We start from the raw sequence: 20,888 nt of genomic DNA, 5'->3' as shown, positions 1-20,888 counted from the left end.
AAACAATCTATGGCCTTTTCAACTGTGTGGGGATTGTTTGTTACTATGATACGCATTTTTGTGTTTTTATATTGTAAAGCATCCTGTCTTTCTTGGGTGAAGGGTTGTATAGAATTATTATTAATTAGGCATGGGAAAAGACTGCTTCAAAACCCCACTCAGCCACAAAACTTACTTGCGTCTCAGCCTGACCTACCTCACAGGGGTGTCATGAAGATAAAGAAAATGGGGGAAGAAACCATGAGATCCTTGAGGAAAGGCAGGACATAAATGAAATATATTCTGTGGGCTGGTTTGTGAGTAGCTGCAGACGACGTTTGCAGAAAGACAAACACACACAAGCATTTTTCTTCCCTGCAAAACTTAGGGCCCCCTTCCATTAATAATGTGTGTTTGCTAAGCCATCTTTCAGACTACTTTTTAAGCCTGGAGTGATGATGCTTAAAATACGCTGTCTTAGTAATGGCCACACAAAATGATTTAATTATTTGCAAACAGCAGGAGGGCGATTCCGCAGTTCTCTTCATTCTGCTTTTCTGAGAGTCTCTCCTTCACTTTGGGCGAATTGCAAGCGTTTGAGACAGAATTACTGAACAGGGACAAGGCAGTAGGAAAAACCACAAACCAAAGCACCAAATAATGCGGATAAAAGTTCACACGTCAGAGAAAAGGGGTGTCACTGTGTGCAAGGGATTGCCTCTTTTTTAAAAATCCAAACAAGAACTCCATCCTCTGGTTCTTCACAATACAGGATTACGCTCGCAAGGATATCCGTTCCATTTTTATACCTGAGTGATATTTATCCAAGAGTCTCCACATCCTTGCAGCCATTCATTAATTCAGACTATCAAAACTTCCCCCTCCCCCAAATGTTCAGAGCTTTGCATCCTTCTCGGCGGGATCTTTCCTTGATGGGAGTTGAGCAGCCAATTGCACTGCTATCAATTTAAGAAAACTTGCTCTGCCTCTCAGTCTTCCTCCTCCTCCTCCTCCTCCTCCCCTTCAAAGACAGCTACCGCACACTGTCCAATCGGGACGTAAGCTACAACATCCACCTCTCCCCCACCCTTGCTGGGCTTCTGGAAATGAATCTCCAGGGCTTCGCGCATCAATTCCTCATCCAGGACGTCTGGAATCCCCGACAGCAGGACAGTCCTAGGGCAGACCGAAGGACGTAACTGAAATGGGGAGAAAAGAAAAAGAGGATTTTGTTGTCGGCGTCCATCTGCCTCGGGAGACAAAGAAGCACGTCTCCGGGGGTGAAGTGGAACCGCTGTGTTAGCAGCAATGAAGTGACCTCCCTGGGGTGCAAGCCTGGGCAGTGTGCACGGAGGTCCTGGGCTGCCCGAATGACAAGGCCTCCCCCCTTTCGGCCTCACTGATGGGGTCCAAAGGAAAGCAGAGCAATACGCCTGGCACCAGCTTGGCAGCAGAAGTTGCCGGAAGGAGGCGTACAACAGGCCACCCAACTGTCTTAGGGACTCCACTCCTTGGCCTTTTACTTCTCCCAAAGATACCCTGCAAGGCAGTGGAGGTTGAGGATCAGAGCTTTCTCCGAGATGGGCTACCTTCCTAGGTATGTCATGTGCTGAAACCATCTTCTTGATCATTGGACCTGCCTGCAGACTGTCTAGCAAGAGTGGTGCATGCTCTAGTTATCTCCTGCTTGGACTACTGCAATGCGCTCTACGTGGGGCTACCTTTGAAGGTGACTCGGAAACTACAACTAATCCAGAATGCGGCAGCTAGAATGGTGACTGGGAGCGACCGCCGAGATCACATAACACCGGTCTTGAAAGATCTACATTGGCTCCCAGTACGTTTCCGAGCACAATTCAAAGTGTTGGTGCTGACCTTTAAAGCTCTAAATGGCCTCGGTCCAGTATACCTGAAGGAGCGTCTCCACCTCCATCATTCTGAGGTCCAGCACCAAGGGCCTTCTGGCGGTTCCCTCGTTGCAAGAAGCCAAGTTGCAGGGAACTAGGCAGAGGGCCTTCTCGGTGGTGGCGCCTGCCCTGTGGAACGCCCTCCCACCAGATGTCAAAGAGGAAAACAACTACCAGACTTTTAGAAGACATCTGAAGGCAGCCCTGTTCAGGGAGGCTTTTAATGTTTAATAGATTACTGTGTTTTATTTTTCTGTTGGAAGCCGCCCAGAGTGGCTGGGGAAACCCAGCCAGATGGGTGGGGTATAAATAATAAATTATTATTATTATTATTATTATTATTATTATTATTATTATTATTATTATTTAGGGTTAGAAGTGAAATTCAGAATTTTGCCGATGTAGCAGACTGCGCTGGTTAAATCCCAGACTATTTGCATCGTCCGCTCAATCTGCCGGAGCCTGTCTTTGCAGGCAGGGGAAATCCCTAGCACACAATGAATGATGATGCCAGAGCTGAGGAGTCCTGGTGGCTTTTGATAAATGCAAACATCAACACCAGCAGCAGCAGCAGCAACGAACAACATTACGGTCCAGGAAACCAACATGCATCTGCTTTTGGATAGCTGCATGATTTGGTTTCCTGAGGTTAGCGGTGCCACGGTAGTAGAGCCTTGGGGCAGTTGGCCAGGACGCCATTGAGTAGGAGGACCTTTGGGACTGCCCACCCCGTTTCGCCGTCTGAGGAGAAACAGGGAGGTGCCACATCACCCCCCTGAAGCCTTGTTGAAGTGAGGTTGTGCGATTGCAGCTTCAGGGAGAATTGAGAAGCCGCAGCTGCTTCTCCACCATCGCCTCTTGGGATCCTGCAGGCCCTGACCCAGCTTACCACATTCTGAAGCAATGCACATGGCCACATAGCCTTCGTTTCCCCTCACCTGCAGCTCTGCGATTTCCCCGCCAAGACAGTGCGACAGCTTGACTGTGTGAATCTCCTCTCCGATGGGCACTTGGTACTGACCTATTTCGATAAGCCGCTCGGCCACTGTAGAAGGGGGAGAGGCTGCTTTTAAAAAACGGTGCAGCTCTAACTACCCAAAGCGTAATACAGGGGTACCATGGTTCTTGAACGGAATCCGTTCTGGAAGTCCATTTGACTTTCCGAAACGTTCGAAAACCAAGGCCCGGCTTCCAATGGGTGCAGGCGCCCCGGAAACAATAGCCGACAGCAGCACCGGACGTTTGGCTTCCGAAAAAGGTTCGCAAACCGGAACACTTGGTTTGCGGCATTTGGGTTCCGATTTGTTTGTCAACTAAGCCATTCGAGAACCAAGGTTCTACTGTAGTTGTCATTTGGCAGAAGGGACTCTTGTATTCTGTACAGCACCTAGCACAAAATTTATTCCGAATGAAGATCGTCATATATTGTGGGGTGGGAGAAAACGAGCCCATTCACAGGGAAATCAAATGACGGGCTTACACACACCCTGGCTGTGAAATGAATGGCAGCTCAAACAAAAATATGGCAATTTTGGTTGACAACAAATCAGGATGATCACCTCTCTTGCGACAAAAACAATTCACTGATTCTTGAGGTAAGCAAGCCACCTGCAACCCCCTCTCACTGCCGCTGCCCCTGCCTCCTCGTACCTCCATCATCCATAAACGTCAGCACCACGTGGCCAGAGTCCCTCAGCCGCTCCACGCTGACCACCTCGCCTCCCATGTTCTGCCGCTTGCTGAAAAACAACTCCAGCTTCTCCAGCAGCCGGTCCTCAGGCAGAGAGGAGGCCACGATGCCAGACAGCAGGACCCGCCGTGGACTCTCTTCCAGGGAGATCTGCGCGGCAGGGAGATGGGATGGGCAAGAGGTCTTAGGAAACTAGAACTAGAAGAGAGTGTGGGGATGGGTGCAAGCCACCTCCCTCCACACAACCCGCCTCCAACAGTAGTGTGGTCACAGTCTGGCTGGAGGGGAGGCACCAGCTGGGAACCCCCAGGGGAAGAAGGCTCAGAGCAAAGCAAGGATGAGGGGTCAGGAGGAGAAGAGGAAGTGGACTAGGAGGAGGAGACGGCAGCAGCAGGAGAGGTAATCAGGTTTAATCATCATCATCATCATCATTTATTATTTATACCCCGCCCATCTGGCCAGGTTCCCCCAGCCACTCTGGGCGGCTTCCAACAAAATATTAAAATACAGAAATCCATCAAACATTAAAAGCTTCCCTAAACAGGGCTGCCTTAAGATGCCTTCTAAAGGTCTGGTAATTGTTGTTCTCTTTGACCTCTGGTGGGAGGGTATTCCACAGGGTGGGTGCCACTACCGAGAAGGCCCTCTGCCTGGTTCCCTGTAACTTGGCTTCTCGTAGCGAGGGAACCGCCAGAAGGCCCTCGGCGCTGGATCTCAGTGTCCGGGCAGAATGGTGGGGGTGGAGACGCTCCTTCAGGTATACTGGACCAAGGCCGTTTAGGGATTTAAAGGTCAGCACCAACACTTTGAATTGTGCTCGGAAACGTACTGGGAGCCAATGTAGGTCGTTCAGGACCGGTGTTATGTGGTCTCGGCAGCCGCTCCCAGTCACCAATCTAGCTGCCGCATTCTGGATTAGTTGTAGTTTCTGGGTCACCTTCAAAGGTAGCCCCACATAGAGCGCATTGCAGTAGTCCAAGCGAGAGATAACTAGAGCATGCACCACTCTGGCGAGACAGTCCGCGGGCAGGTAGGGTCTCAGCCTGCGTACCAGATGGAGCTGATAGACAGCTGCCCTGGACACAGAATTGACCTGCGCCTCCATGGACAGCTGTGAGTGCAGAATGACTCCCAGGCTGCGCACCTGGTCCTTCAGGGGCACAGTTACCCCATTCAGGACCAGGGAGTCCTCCACACCTGCTCGCCTCCTGTCCCCCACAAACAGTACTTCTGTCTTGTCAGGATTCAATCTCAATTTGTTAGCCACCATCCATCCTCCAACCGCCTAGTGAGCTAGAAGTAGTTGTGGCAGAGCAGTTCTAACTCAGAGGCAGAAGCAGAGGCTGGAGAGGAGGCCGGCCTAGAGGCAGGAGGCTGAAGAATCCAGGGAGTCTCCCCCTCCTGCTGCGGCCAGTTCCTCTCTCCCCTGGTCTCCTAGAACTCGCAGAGAAACGAAACAGCCAGAGCAGAGGGTCGTTGTGTACAAACGCAGTCTGACACAGCATATAACACAGGTCCTGAAAGACCTGCATTGGCTCCCAGTACGTTTCCGAGCACAATTCAAAGTGTTGACGCTGACCTTGAAAGCCCTAAAGGCCTCGGCCCAGTATACCTGAAGGAGCGTCTCCACCCCCATCGTTCTGCCCGGACACTGAGGTCCAGCGCCGAGGGCCTTCTGGCGGTTCCCTCACTGCAAGAAGTGAAGCTACAGGGAAACAGGCAGAGGGCCTTCTCGGTAGTGGCGCCCGCCCTGTGGAACACCCTCCCAACAGATGTCAAGGAAATAAACAACTATCTGACTTTTAGAAGACATCTGAGGTAGCCCTGTTTAGGGAAGTTTTTAATGTTTGATGTTATATCGTGTTTTTAATATTCTGTTGGGAGTCACCCAGAGTGGCTGGGGAAACCCAGCCAGATGGGCGGGATATAAAGAATAATTTTTCTATTATTATTATTTTCATTGGAAAGACCCTGGAGAGGAGAAATCTTAGTGGATACCAGGAAGACGGGGACCTTCAGTCCTCCTAGCTGCTTCATCGGGGCAAGGCCTCCCAGAAAGAGTTGCTGAGACCAGTAGGCCTGACCTGTGGTCTGTTTTCTGGAATAAATATTTAAAGCTAAAGCTAAAGTTGCCTGATTGACTCAGTGGTGGCTATCTAGTCTTTTATATATTGTATGTATTTGGATTATGAATGTATTTGGATTGTAGCCTAACTGCATGTACTGCAGAGGTGCAGAAAATGTGCTGAGTGTGGTACCCAGAGCAGCATTCAACTTCCTGGGAATGTTAGCTTTCATTTTTTTAAATACAGTCATACCTCGGGTTACAGCTGCTCCAGGTTGTGTTTTTCTGGGTTGCGCTCCGTGCCGAACCCAGAAGTACCGGAAAGGGTTACTTCCGGGTTTTGGCGCGCGCGAATGCGCAGAAGCGCTAAATCGCACTTTGTGCATGCGCAGAAGCACCAAATCGCAAGTTGCAAACGCTGCGGGTTGCGAACGTGCCTCCCGCACGGATCACGTTCGCAAGCCGAGCATAGCTGCCAAGTCTCCCGTTTTCCCCGGGAAAACGCCCTTTTTACTTACCTTTTCCCGGTGGTCCCCCGTATCACTTCGTCTCCCGTTTTTCTCCGTTACTTTCTCCTGCCGGCGGCCTTCTTTTTTTCTTTCCGATTTGCCCTTCTATGGGCACCAAAAATGGCCACCGCCAGCTTCAAAAGCTGCATGTACGCATGTCCGGAAGTGCATAGACGTGTTGGCGGCGGCCATTTTGGTGCCCATAGATGGGCGGAGCGACACCGGAAGTTGCGTCGGAGCACTTCCTGACATGCGCACAAGCAATTTTCGAAGCCGCCGCCGGCGGCCATTTTGGGTGCCCATAGAAGGGCAAAGCGACCCCGGAAGTTACATCGGCGCAACTTCCGGTGTCAAATGGCTGCCGGTCCCAGATTCTGCAGTCCGGAACTTGGAAGGTAAGAAGCCGAGCGTCCAATGTAATGTTAATAAAACCAAGAACAGGTTTCTAGTTACAGTTACATTAAGATTCGATAAAGAATCCGAACTTTCCCGTTCCAGCCCAGATGTTTCAAACATTCCCAATTACAAACAGTTACCCCCAATCACCCCAAGGTTTGGATGCACCAGATCTGTATTGTGGGTCCAATTTTACAGGTGCGGAACCCACCTCCAAGGATGAGGGCAAGAGTAACACCATCGCCTCAGCCTTCACATGCACATAGCTGAATTCATCCAGTTGAACCTGATGCTGCTCCATTTCAATGATCCTGGAGGCAACTGATGGGGAGGAGTGGAAAAAAAGAGGTCAATTGAACCCAAACTATCTCCTTCCATCCATATGCTTTCCTATCTGTCCGTTCAGCAACCCAGAATTAGTTCCCACCCTCCTTTAAGATGGAAACAAGATGCTTTTTTGGGGTTTATGTGTGATTGCATTGAGGGGTGTGTGGAGTGTTAGGGGAGAGGCAAGTGCTCCTTCTGGGGTAGCTTGTCCACCTTCGGTCCCTACTCTGCACCCCAGGAATGGCTTTGACTAGCTGGTTAAACCAGTCAAGGGTAGTCGATGGGTCTCAAACCCTCGGTGACTTAGGGACTTCCCCTGCATTCAAAGACGGGCTCTGCCAGATTGAGTGGACAAGACCAATAGTGGGTCCAGAGGTGAAGAAAGCATTATTTGCATGTGCTATAGAGGGAAGTGAGGGGCAGGTGGGGGGCTCGTCAGCCTGGGAAGGTAGCCCATCTGGGAGAAGGAAAACTCAGATGCGAAATCTCTGCTGCATTGCAGGATATCTCCAGGAGAAGAAAAGGCTAAGCAGTAAACTCAACACAAATCCAGACTGGAAACCCTAAGACAGTTGGATGGCTCCTTGTATGCCTCCTTCTGGCAACTCCCACAGCCAAGCTGGTGACAAATGTCTTGCTCTGCTTTCCTTCAGATGTAAAGCTATAGAACTTTAAGAAGACAGCCGTGTATCGGGAAGCTTTTACTGTTTGATGTTTTATTGTGTTTTACATACAATGGTACCTCGGTTTTCAAACGTTTCCGTTGACGTACATTTCGGTTTTTGAATGCCGTAACCCCAGAAGTAAATGCTTCGGTTTTCGAACATGCCTTGGAAGTCAAACATGAAACACGGCTTCCTCTGAGTGCAAGATCCTAAGGCCTAGCTGTCGACTGTCGAGTTTTCGGTTTTTGAACGTTTCAGAACTCTGTCGTCTTCCGGAACGGTTTGCGTTCGAAAACTGAGGTACCACTGTATTCTGTAAGCTGGCCAGAGTGGCCGGGGAATCTCAACCAGATGGGAGGGGTATAAGTAATAAAATTATTATTATTATTCCTTTGGACCACACCAGCAAGGCCGAGAGGGGGGTCTTGTCATCTGGGACAACCAGGGTTTCCATACACACTGCCCACAAGAGGTCACCTCAGTGCTGTTCGCACAGCAGTTTGATTTCATGCCAAGAGCTGCACTCCATTGTCTTTGACACAGGCGGAGGCCAACGACAACATTGCTTGAAAGGGTTGGGCAAGAACTATGGAACCTTCATCAACAGAGGGGTGAATTAGATTGAGAAACCAGGAATTGTAGCTGGGTAATCTCTTAAGGTGGGACTCAGGTGGCGCTGTGGGTTAAACCACAGAGTCTAGGGCTTGCTGATCAGAAGGTCGGCGGTTTGAATCCCTGTGACGGGGTGAGCTCCTGTTGCTTGGTCCCAGCTCCTGCCAACCTAGCAGTTCGAAAGCACATCAAAGTGCAAGTAGATAAATAGGGACCGCTCCAGCGGGAAGGTAAACGGCGTTTCCGTGTGCTGCTCTGGTTCGCCAGAAGCAGCTTTGTCATGCTGGCCACATGACTCGGAAGCTGTCTGCGGACAAACGCCGGCTCCCTCGGCCTACAGAGCGAGATGAGCACCGCAACCCCAGAGTCAGACACGACTGGACCTGATGGTCAGGGGAACCTTTACCTTTAATCTCTTAAGGTAACTTCCCTATAGCTGAAGAGCAAGTCCCATCACTAGAGATAGAAGTGGCTGGGACTTTATACAGAATTCCTACTGCTGGCAAGGGGCTGGTTGAAATCACCCCCAAGTAGCCTTCGGGTTGTATTCAACTCACTATTACTCAGAGTAGATCCATTACAATTAATGGATGTAAGCTAGTCATGGCCATCAATTGCAGCGTGTGTACAGGCAGCGACCGATTAATGCGTGTCCGAAAGGTGCACGATCGTGCACACACAGAGTGACCCAAAAATGTCCCTGGGACAAGATGCTCCCAATTGTCTGCATCTGCCTGCTCTTAGGTCCCCCAACTTGGGGCCACCCCTGTGGCATCTTTCCGGGGTCAGAATTTCAATCCGGAACAACTGCTCCTACCCTCATGGCTTTCAAAAGTGATGAGGGCCGATCCCCCAGGCACAGGGTATCGGATCTGTGGCCGGACTGTCAAACGGTTAGGCAATGTCTCCTCCTTCGCCTCTTCCACATGGCCTTTAAACACCATCGCCCGTTCAGGTAAGTTGGTTGGCACCTATAGAGTTGATAGGGGGCAGGAGAGAGAAGGTTGATATGAGAATGGGTTTTTTTCTGCCAGGTTTCGCACTCCACAACAAACTCTATTTTGAGTCAGAATTTCAACTGGATGTATCTCCCATGCGTTTTGCATTTCATATTACCTCTTCTGATTAAAACTTTTAAATTAATAAGTAATTGTAGAACTCAGCCAGCAGATAGTTTAAGGAAAATGTTAAGGAAAGGACAGAGCACTTCTGTGCATAGGCAGAGAGATTTTGCCTTGCCACTGAACAACCACCACCAGTCTCAGTTGGTTTGTAGGGCAGAAAAGAGGAATAATAGGGATATTATTATTATTATTATTATTATTATTCTTACCCCGCCACACTGGGCAGCTCCCAACAGAATATTAAAAACACGATATAACATCAAACATTAAAAACTTCCCTAAACAGGGCTGCCTCAGATGCCTTCTAAAAGTCAGATAGTTGTTTATTTCCTTGACATCTGATGGGAGGGCATTCCACAGGGCGGGCGCCACTACCGAGAAGGCCCCCTGCCTGGTTCCCTGTAAGCTCACTTCTCACAGGGAGGGAACTGCCAGAAGGCCCTCAGAGCTGGACCGCAGTGTCCGGGCAGAACGATGGGGGTGGAGATGCTCCTTCCGGTATACTGGGCTGAGGCTGTTTAGGGCTTTCAAGGTCAGCACCAACACTTTGAATTGTGCTCAGAAACATACTGGGAGCCAATGTAGGTCTTTCAGGACCGGTGTTATGTAGTCTCTGTGACCAGTCTAGCTGCCGAATTCTGGATTAGCTGCAGTTTCCGGCTCACCTTCAAAGGTAGCCTCACGTAGAGCACATTGCAGTAGTCCAAGCAGGAGATAACTAGAGCATGCACCACTCTGGCGAGACAGTCCGCAGGCAGGTAGGGTCTCAGCCTGCGTTCCAGATGGAACCTCAAGAGGTATTCTGACTGGGATTCAATGGATCCTTCAGGGAATGACACAAGCTTGCCTACACTGAGTTCGGAGAAAACTAGTCTATTTCCCCAGGCCACATGCTCCCCCACACCCAGTACCTTGTGGCGCTCTTCTTGGGCAACCTGAAACCTTTCCAGCTGCTCCAATTCGTTTTCCAGAGCCAGTTTCTCTTGTAGCAATTGCTGTTTTTCCATCAGCGCCAACTGACTCTCTCTCTGCAGGGAAAAGATGGTGATCCATCAACAGGGAACACAAGGGATGCCCGCCAGTGCAGACTACTTGTAAACCCATGCAATGATGGCAAACAAACAGGTAAAAAGGTAAAGGACCCCTGGTCGGTTAAGTCCAGTCAAAGGTGACTATGCGGTTGTGGCGCTCATCTCGCTTTCAGGGCAAAGGAGCTAGGCTTTGTCCACAGACAGCTTTCCGGGTCATGTGGCCAGCATGACTAAACCGCTTCTGGCGCAACAGAACACCGTGGCGGAAACCAGAGCGCACGGAAACACCGTTTAGCTTCCCGCCGCAGCGGTACCTATTTATCTACTTGCACTGGTGTTATTTTGAACTGCTAGATTGGCAGGAGCTGGGACAGAGCAACAGGAGTTCACCCCGTCGCAGGGATTTGAACCGCCGACCTTCCAATCGGCAAGCGCAAGAGGTTAGACCACAGCACCCACCCGCGTCCCTGACAAACAAATAACAACAAGCTTATCACATAAGTTACACAGTTTGCATAATTTATTATTATGTACATGTGTTAATCTGGGGGTAGGGTGCCAGAGTCCAATTTTCCGAGAACCTCAGCTCTCTAACTTTCCTTGAAGCATGTGTTTGGCCCACACAACTGCAAGAAAAGCCTGAACATACGTCAGCCACACCTGGGGAAATATCAGAAAGATGCAGGAAAACACGGAGGACGATTTGCTGTGGTCGTATTTCCCCGCCCGACCTTTCACAATGACTTGCAGAAGCAAAATAAAAGGATACAAAATAAGAAAATGGGTGCTTATGTTTCACCAGAACGACTGCATAACTGACCATCTCTCAGTGGAGGACTGGGGTTACCTTGATGAATATTTTTATTTAAAACAGGGCTGAGGAATCTGTAGCCCTGCAATTGTTGCTGGGTAGTTCAACAACAACTGGAGGCTCTCTAGTTTCCCCTTCCCCACTTTAAAAGAAGAATATACTCAACCCTGGTCTTAAAAGGTCTGTACCTGGAAACTTGCTTTCTGGGGCCGAGACTCTTCTTCAAGTTCCTGGAGTCTGTTACGCAGAAGTTCAGTTTCTCTCTCGAGTTTAGATGCCTCCTGTTCGCTCTCCTTTCTGCCAGCCTCCAAGGAAAATCGGTCAATCTCCAATGCTTTGCACATATCCTAAAGGTGACAAGCAGACGTGTGAAGGTCAGAAAGAATAAAATTCAGGAAAGGGCAAATCCAAAGAAAATGTGTGTATTTTTTATCCTGATGACTTTTTCTTAAAATTCCCAATGGGAAAAATGGGAAATTGAGAATATCCAATCAGTAGGATGGTCTTTAATACTATATGGGAAAGTTTATGTCCACATAATATGTTTCCTTTCGTCTACTACGAAGTTTGTGTTATCTATTGTTTCTTTCAGGTTTTCAGGTGGCAAACACAAATATTTAAGAAGCATAGGGTGGAGCTGCCTCTCTAATGCCAGGTATTTATTTACAGTTTTGCTTGCAGAAAAGTAATGTACTTATACTTTGGGGAACACAGTCCTAAGCATGCTAACCTCTAAGTGATCCCCACTAAACAGAGTGGATCTTGCTTCTGAGTAAACATACAGAGAATTGCCATTGAAGTTTTTTAAATCTATGGAATTGTACAATATTATATGCCTAAGTTATGAATATTGTATTTTATCCTGTTAGAGCAGTAAAATAATCCTAGGTGTGACCTGAAAGTAAGTACTGTGTGTATTTCTTTCTCTTTTTAAAGTGCTAAAAGTGCTAATCCCCCTCTTTTTTTGGGGGGGGGGACACTAGGTAAATACGTTGCCCCACCTCATGGCCTCGAAATTTCCAGAAAATTTACACCTCTAGTGAAGAGATTAGCACAGTGCTGAATTTGAGCCAGAATTCTGTATGGCTGCAAGCTCAGAAGAACATGGCTTGAATATTAGAAATCAACTCTGGGGCACATGAAGTGCCCTCGGGCATGTTCAGGGCGCAGTCACTACAGAGCATTCCAAACCAGGCCCCACATATGTAGGATTAAAGGAAAGATGAAGGATTGGGAAAGATGATGTTAAGAAGATTTGAAATTTACGGGACGCAGGTGGAGCTGTGGGTTAAACCACAGAGCCTAGAGCTTGCTGATCAGAAGGTCGGTGGTTCAAAACCCTGTGACGGGGTGAGCTCCCATTGCTCAGTCCCAGCTCCTGCCAACCTAGCAGTTCGAAGGCACGTCAAAGTGCAAGTAGATAAATAGGTACCGCTACAGTGGGAAGGTAAACGGCGTTTCTGTGCACTGTTCTGGTTCGCCAGAAGCGGCTTTTTCATGCTGGCCACATGACCCGGAAGCTGTACGCCAGCTCCCTCGGCCAATAATGCGAGATGAGCGCAGCAACCCCAGAGTCGGTCACAACTGGACCTAATGGTCAGGGGTCCCTTTACCTTTACACAATAAGAGCTGGACCATAAAGAAGACTGATCGCCGAAGAATTTATGCCTTTGAATTATGGTGCTGGAGGAGACTCTTGGGAGTCCCATGGACTGTGAGAAGATCAAACCTATCCATTCTTAAGGAAATCAGCCCTGAGTGCTCACTGGAAGGACAGATCCTGAAGCTGAGGCTCCAATACTTTGGCCACCTCATGAGAAGAGAAGTCTCCCTGGAAAAGACCCTGATGTTGGGAAAGATGGAAGGCACAAGGAGAAAGGGATGACAGAGGACGAGATGGTTGGACAGTGTTCTTGAAGCCACCAACATGAGTCTGACCAAACTGTGGGAGGCAATGGAAGACAGGAGTGCCTGGCGTGCTCTGGTCCATGGGGTCACGAAGAGTCAGACACAACTAAACGACTAAACAGCAGCAACAACACAATAAAAGAAAACTTCATGGAAATGCTATATACGTGGTACATAACCCCCAGCAAATTGCCCAAAATATATTAATCAAAGTCAAATGTATGCTGGGGTTGTAATCAAGCGGAAGGAACGATGTACCACATGTGGTGGGGTTGTGACAAAATTAAAAATTTCTGGAACACTGTCTACGACGAACATTTGAGAAGAAACCTGAAGCCTTTCTCCTGGGCATGAGGACAATTGATTTTTCAAGCGATTAAAAAAGGGCGTTCCTATATGCTACAACAGCAGCAAGAATGTTAATGGCTAGAAATTGGAAGGGGGATAGGACCTCAACAAAGGAAGAACGGCAAATCAAATTGTGCGAGTATTCGGAATTAGCAAAAATGACAAAGAGGCAATTAGAAACCAGCCAAACCAAAAAAAATTAAAAGGAGTGGGAATGTGTAAAAGATTACAGTGGTACCTCGACTTATGAAGACGATCCGTTCCACGGCTGTCTTCGTAAGTTGAGGTTTTCGGATGTTGAAGGGTGCGGTCAGCGCATGCGCAAAACGCGATTTCGCGCATGCCTGGCGTGCGCAGCAAAAAGACTTCCAGGGTTGTCGACTTCGGAAGTCGAAACCTTAGTAAGTCGAAACCTTCGGAAGTCAAGGTATGACTGTATATGGGAAAGCATTGTTCTCAAATAAAATCCTTGATATGTTTCGACTAAGTTTTGCAAAGTAAAGAACAGATAGATAAGATATATTGTGTAATAGAAGGGTAATAAGGAAAGACAATACAGTGGAAAGGAGAAGATATAAGAAACTGCACTGAGGTGGTGGGAAGACACTTATGAATAAAAATTGTTATTATTTGATTTATATATGTGTACACAATATGTCAAAGAGTGAATGGAATATGTATATGAACAATAAATTTAAAACCAGGGTGGATTTGATTCAATCACTAGTCAGTGAGACTTGATTTAAATCTTTTTTTTTAACAGAAAGACTCATTCTTGCATATTTACAACCAGAGGAAGTTTTCATTTTTGGAATAATAAATTTTAAGAGCAGTTTTTTACAGTTATATCAAAAATTACTGATTTGGTTATACTATCAGAAATACATAGACATATAATTATGAAATTATTGTGAGGTTTAATTAAGTTAACTGTTTATATTTGGACAACTTTTCTTGGAAGGAGAAAAACAATCACTTCCTTAATAACAATTTAAACAATTTACGGTAACTAAAACAATAACATTATAGCATACGTATCCATGTTTGTTAACTGATGTGGTTAAACGATTTAAAACAAAAACAAAAACTTATTAGCACACATGAAAAACTTAAAACAGGCATAGGCAAACTAGGCCCTCCGGATGTTTTGGGACTACAACTCCCATCATCCCAAGCTAACAGGACCAGTGGTCAGGGATGATGGGAATTGTAGTCCCAAAACAGCTGGAGGCCCGAGTTTGCCTATGCCTGACTTAAAACAAATCCTTATTTCCTGATGCCTTTGGAGTAGAATGTAACTTAAATAGAAAACTATCTTTAGAAAGATTTTTCCTCCCAAAGGATTTTGTTTTAAAAATCCATTTAAATAAATAAAAAAACCAATTTTAAAAAATCAGATTTTTTTTTAAAAAATCATTGATTTTTTACCCACCCTGTTTAAAACTCAATAAAAAAGCAATTAAAAATAAAATAAAAATAAAGGAAAGAGCTTTGAGGAAAGCCTCCGATCCCCAACACATCTTGCTTTCGACATGAGAGGCAACTGCTGTTCCCAAAGAGGAGTACCTTCCACTTCAAGGTTTGTTCTGTCGCCATTGTCTCCCAAGACTCACTTTCTGAGTTGTTTGGACTGGGCAGGTAGATGAAGGAGTCCTGAAGAACAGAACAAAAGGATGTTCGTTCACAGCCCAGGGCCTCCTGCCTCCACACAGCAGAAGCGTGGAGGTGAGTTCAAAAACTTATGGGACATGGTGGGAGGGTGGGGGAGAGGAGAAGGGGATTAACTATTTCTTTAATTTCTATTAAAGCTTTATTGCAGAACAATTTACATACTACATAAAAAACAACACAAACAAACCAATACCATACCCCCATAACAACTAAACACTAACTAACAACATATCATTTGACATCACACACACTTTTGATTGTACTTTTCACACATTATGGGTCTAGTCGCACTTCCTTATTTTTTATCAAAAGGAGTTTTTTGCTTTTATAATTTCTTTATTATTCAAGATTCAATCCAGGCCTGTCAGGAGATTTGCATTATCACAATACTTTTTTTTTTAAAAAAGATATTCTTTGAATATTGTCCAATCTTTACTCACTTTCTGGTTTGAGTTTCCTCTTAATCTCCCAGTCATTTTCACAAGTTCTAAATATTCTATCATCTTCACCTGCCAGTCAATTTTTGTGGGGATTGAGTCACCTTTCCATTTTTTTTGCTATTGAAATTCTGGCCACCGTGGTTGCGTACATAAAAAAGGTTCTAAGTTGTTTATTATTATTATTATTATTATTATTATTATTATTATTATTATTATTCCTGGAGGACATAATGCCTAACAGGAAGACTTCTGGGGTTTTTGTGAAGGAGAATTTAAATATCTTTTTGAGTTTGTTATATATTATGTCCCAGAATTCTCGTATCTTCATGCAGCCCCACTACATGTGCAGGAAGGTACCTAGCCCTGTTTTGCATCTCCAGCAAACGTTCGAGTTCTTTTTATACATCCTGGCCAATTTGAGAAGGGGACTAACTATTGATCACTTGGTAAATCTATCAACTTATTGAAGTAAATGCAGAGAGCTGTCCAAACTGCCGTGTGAGGCGGCGACTTGCATATTTGAAAGCAGCACTCTCAAATCGAGGATTCTCGTAACACTCTGAATGAAGACGCAACAAACATGTTTAGCAGAGAGGCATATGGTGTTGATATGCAAAAGGATCTATTCTCTAGAGATCACACAGCAACAGTGGCTTAACCATGGAGCAGGGGATAGAGGCAAGCAAAGCAAGCTAAGGGAGTTGCAGGATCCCCCTGTGGGATTCATCCAAAGACAAGCTCAGTGGACAGCAAACAGTGTCACCCCCTATTAGTACTGTTGTTGTTGTTTAGTCGTTTAGTCGTGTCCGACTCTTCGTGACCCCATGGACCATAGCACGCCAGGCACTCCTGTCTTGCCTCCCGTAGTTTGGTCAAACTCATGTTCGTAGCTTCGAGAACACTGTCCAACCATCTCATCCTCTGTCGTCCCCTTCTCCTAGTGCCCTCAATCTTTCCCAACATCAGGGTCTTTTCCAAGGATTCTTCTCTTCTCATGAGGTGGCCAAAGTATTGGAGCCTCAGCTTCACGATCTGTCCTTCCAGGGAGCACTCAGGGCTGATTTCCTTAAGAATGGATAGGTTTGATCTTCTAGCAGTCCATGGGACTCTCAAGAGTCTCCTCCAGCACCATAATTCAAAAGCATCAATTCTTCGGCGATCAGCCTTCTTTATGGTCCAGCTCTCACTTCCATACATCACTACTGGGAAAACCATAGCTTTAACTATACGGACCTTTGTCGGCAAGGTGATGTCTCTGCTTTTTAAGATGCTGTCTAGGTTTGTCATTGCTTTTCTCCCAAGAAGCAGGCGTCTTTTAATTTCGTGACTGCTGTCACCATCTGCAGTGATCAAGGAGCCCAAGAAAGTAAAATCTCTCACTGCCTCCATTTCTTCCCCTTCTATTTGCCAGGAGGTGATGGGACCAGTGGCCATGATCTTGGTTTTTTTGATGTTGAGCTTCAGACCATATTTTGCGCTCTCCTCTTTCACCCTCATTAAAAGCCTATTAGTACTAAGTAAGGTTAACTGGGGGCGTGGGTGGCGTTGTGGTCTAAACCACTGAGCCTCTTGGACTTGTTGATCGGAAGGTCGTCGGTTCAAATCCCCGTGACAGGGTGAGCTCGGTGCCTGCTCCTGCCCACCTAGCAGTTCGAAAGCATGTCAAAGTGCAAGTAGATAAATAGGGACCGCTCCAGCGGGAAGGTAAACGGCATTTCCATGCGCTGCTCTGGTTTCGCCAGAAGCAGCTTAGTCATACTGGCCACATGACCCGGGAAAACTGTCTGTGGACAAACGTCGGCTCCCACGGCCAGTAAAGCGAGATGAGCGCCGCAACCCCAGAGTTGTCTGCGACTGGACTTAACTGTCAGGGGTCCTTTACCTTTACCTTTTTAAGGTTAACTGGGAGGCTCTCAGCTGCCAGTCCAAAGGGTTTTGAAGGACCGGATAGTTGCTGCTAGCCCCAGACGGGCAAGTTAAATATGGATGTGACTTTTGCACCAGAGCAAGGGAACCAGTGGGACTAATTAACATAACATGCAGCCCTGCAAGGAATCCAAGGAAATCAGTGGTCAGTAAGCAGAGGGTGGGTATCTTCTTCTTCACGCAACGTAAAATTAACTCGTGTCCATGTGCCACCACCAAAGGTGGAAATGCCACTAGTTTAGGGGTCTTGAGAAAGGGCAGGTGAAGTCTATCCCCATGAAAACCCAGTCCTGATTACATTTAGTGTTCATAATTTCAGCAGAATAATTTAAGGGGGTCATTTTGTTGCTGGTGTTCTTAAAACAACTGCGTCAGAAATACTTGATGTTTTACTGCGAATAGCTCAAGAGCCTAGCAGATTCTGGGCTCGTAGCACTACATTTAAAGTACTGTAGCAAGCTGATCCAGAGGCTAAAGAATGCTGGTGTAAGTTTTAATCTGTTTTACTATTTTAATTTTTTAATTGTATTTTTTTCCTTGATTTCTTTGTTTTTATCTTTTTGAAAACCACTTTGAGATTTATTTATTTTTACAATCAAACGGCCTATATGTTTTACGAAATTCAAAAAACAACAACCCCACTTTAAACCTTCATGGTTTAAAGAATCCTGGGAACTGTAGTTTGTTAAGGGTGCTGAGAGCCGCAAGTAGACCCCTCTATTACAAAGCTTCGATATCCAGAGTTCCCTTGGAAGTGGGATTGATTGTTAAATCATTCTGGGAACTGTAGTTCTGTGAGAGGAATAAGGGGTGCCAAACAACTTCCAGCAGCACCCTTAGCAAACTACAGTTCCCAAGATTCTTTGGGGGAAGCCAATATTATTAAAGTGGTGTGATATTGCTTTAAAAATGTACTGTTTAGTCCAAATCCATCCTCTGGGTCTAACACAGAGGCAGATTATTGGTTGTCTATCAATTGCCTGCTTACCTCATCTGAATCCATCCTGTTGACACACCTGAAAGAAAACGGAAGGGCTGAGTTTGCAGTGCACTTTAATACAAAACAGAGGTAACCCAAATACTACCCCGGACGGGGTGGGAGAGAATCTAATTCGGTTTTATTATGCAAATATGCATCTGCTTTGCATAATTTATTCTGCTTCACATACCCTAGAGCAGCACGAAGAGCTTAGATCCCTAAAACTGCCGCCTTTATCTAGAGATTCCTTGTTTCGCGACACATTCCTCGCCTCCGTTTCCCTGCACGCTGCCATGCCTCTCTTCCTCGGTCATATGGACTAGAAACTTGACACCGGAAAAGTCCAGACCCGCCATGGGAGTAGCCAGGATTTTTGTTGTGGGGCAGAACCTCAGTTTGGCATGTATTTTTATTGATTCGGGAGGGCAGCTGCCACTCCCTGCCCCACCCCTTGGCTACGCCCTTGAGACCCCCCTGCTTGCTGAACTCACAATGCCTGGTACTGTACCGAACCCCAGGCTTAAGGTGCAATGGTTGCTGACCCGCCCCAACTCGCCGCCCCTACGGAGGAGGACTCATCCTGACCTCGCCCTACGGTCCGGTGTCGAGAGGCAGGCGGCACGGACACCTCCATCCGAGCGCAAAGCGGGTCAGGTGTTAGCGGGTGCTGCGGTTTGGGGACAGAAGCGGATCCAGAGCAGGCCTACAAGCCCCCCCAAACTAGCGACCTTACCTTTCCCAGCGGCTGCTTGCCTCGTTGCGTCGCTTCCACTTTCGATTTCCAGCTGTTAAAAGCCTCCTCCCCCAAACCAAGCCCCGCCCCGAAGCGTGAAGTCTGCTCCCCAGGCAGGATGGGCGCGCCGTTGTGGCGCTGGAAGGGACCCCCGGGTAATCCAGTTCAAACCCACCCCGCTTTGCCATGCAGGAATCTCAGCATAGAATTGTGGGGTAAAAGGGGATCTATTTGGTCCCCAGAGTTTGTGTGTTTCATCTGGGATTTCCGAGGAGCAACCTTCCAGTTTCCGATATCTCAATGGAGAGATTGTTTTGGAACAGGGGTCAGCAACCTTTTTCAGCCGTGGGCCGGTCCACCGTCCCTCAGACCATGTGGTGGGCCGGACTATATATATTTTTTTGGGGGGGGGAGATAATGAACCAATTCCTATGCCCCCAAAATAACCCAGAGATGCATTTAAAATAAAAACACACGTTCTACTCATGTAAAACACGCTGATTCCCGGACCGTCCATGGGCCGAATTGAGAAGGCAATTGGGCCGCATCCCGCCCACGGGCCTGAGGTTGCCTACCCCTGTTTTGGAATAACGGATGGCCTTGTCTTTAAGCTTTTCCTGTTATCCCTGCCATATAGCCTGAACGACTGCAGATTGCATATCTAATATTGGAATTTAGCATAAAAAGGGTAAAGGGACCCCTGACCATTAGGTCCAGTCGTGACCGACTCTGGGGTTGCGCGCTCATCTCGCATAATTGGCCGAGGGAGCCGGCGTATAGCTTCCAGGTCATGTGGCCAGCATGACAAAGCTGCTTCTGGCAAACCATAGCAGCACATGGAAATGCTGTTTACCTTCCCTATTTATCTACTTGCATTTTGACATGCTTTCGAACTGCTAGGTTGGCAGGAGCTGGGGCCAAGCAACGGGAACTCACCCCATCACAGGGATTCGAACCGCCAACCTTCTGATCAGCAAGCCCTAGGCTGAGTGGTTTAACCCACACTGCAATGAACATGTGCAAAGTGCCCTCCTCCACAAAATGAGCCCCCACAGCTAAGCAATTACCCCTGTTTCTCATATTTTAAGACATACCCATAAAATAAGCCATAGCAAGATTTTAAGCATTCAAGGAATATAAGCCATACCCCGAAAATAAGACATAGTGATAGGCACAGCAGCAATGCCGGCTGCGGCAGGAGGAGGAAAAAAATAAGACATCCCTTGAAAATAAGTCATAGTGTGTTTTTTTGAGGAAAAAATAAATATAAGACATGTCTTATAATATGTGAAACACGGTACGTATTTACTAGCAGTGTGTGTGCGCATCTTATTTTCATAGGCTATTGACAAGCTTACTTCACTCGAGTGCAGCTGTACTCTGCTCATGCTCAGAGGTGCACTGACAGCATTTCAGAGGGGCAGCTTGACGGTGTTAGCAACAGATTTGCCCAAGTGCTTCCATTTGTTCTGCACTTCCATGTTGGCATCCATCTGTCTTGAGAGACAATTCCTCTTCCAGGAATCAAACCGCTGAAGAATCACAGTACCTACTGTTGCTGCAGACCCTTAACTGGTAACTGCTGCCAACAACATTGTTTTGGCTGCACTAGCAGCACTGAAGTGACCTCCCCCCCCCCGGGGCCCAAGACTGGGCAGTGTGTCTGGAGGTCCTGGGCTGCCCAGACGACAAGACCACTGATGTGGTCCAAAGGAAATCAGAGCAGTACGTTTGGCACCAACTAGGCTGCAGTTACCAGAAGGTGGC

General features: G+C 47.1%; 1 protein-coding gene across 3 annotated transcripts; it reads right to left on the bottom strand.

Annotated features, from left to right (window-relative positions):
- Positions 1–456: 456 nt before the first annotated feature.
- On the bottom strand, positions 457–19,201 carry IFI35 (interferon induced protein 35). Of its 3 annotated transcripts, none has more exons than XM_060282276.1 (10): positions 19,122–19,201; positions 18,398–18,425; positions 14,939–15,025; positions 11,305–11,463; positions 10,186–10,302; positions 8,968–9,121; positions 6,758–6,867; positions 3,537–3,726; positions 2,825–2,931; positions 457–1,178 (listed from the first exon to the last, which is right to left on the bottom strand). In XM_060282276.1, exons 2-10 carry the CDS (start codon positions 18,410–18,412, stop codon positions 969–971), a joined length of 1,149 nt encoding a protein of 382 aa, XP_060138259.1. In that variant the 5' UTR covers positions 18,413–18,425; positions 19,122–19,201; the 3' UTR covers positions 457–968. The 3 variants fall into 3 exon arrangements, with proteins under 3 accessions (XP_060138259.1, XP_060138260.1, XP_060138261.1); XM_060282277.1 differs by lacking the exon at positions 19,122–19,201 and adding an exon at positions 18,974–19,115; XM_060282278.1 differs by lacking the exons at positions 14,939–15,025; positions 19,122–19,201 and adding an exon at positions 18,974–19,115.
- Between the last annotated feature and the right edge of the window lie 1,687 nt (positions 19,202–20,888).

This window comes from Zootoca vivipara, chromosome 13 (assembly GCF_963506605.1).
Source record: "Zootoca vivipara chromosome 13, rZooViv1.1, whole genome shotgun sequence".
Lineage (NCBI taxonomy): Eukaryota > Metazoa > Chordata > Lepidosauria > Squamata > Lacertidae > Zootoca > Zootoca vivipara.
Note: the sequence above shows the minus strand (reverse complement) of the source record. Positions and strands in the feature narration are given on the sequence as shown.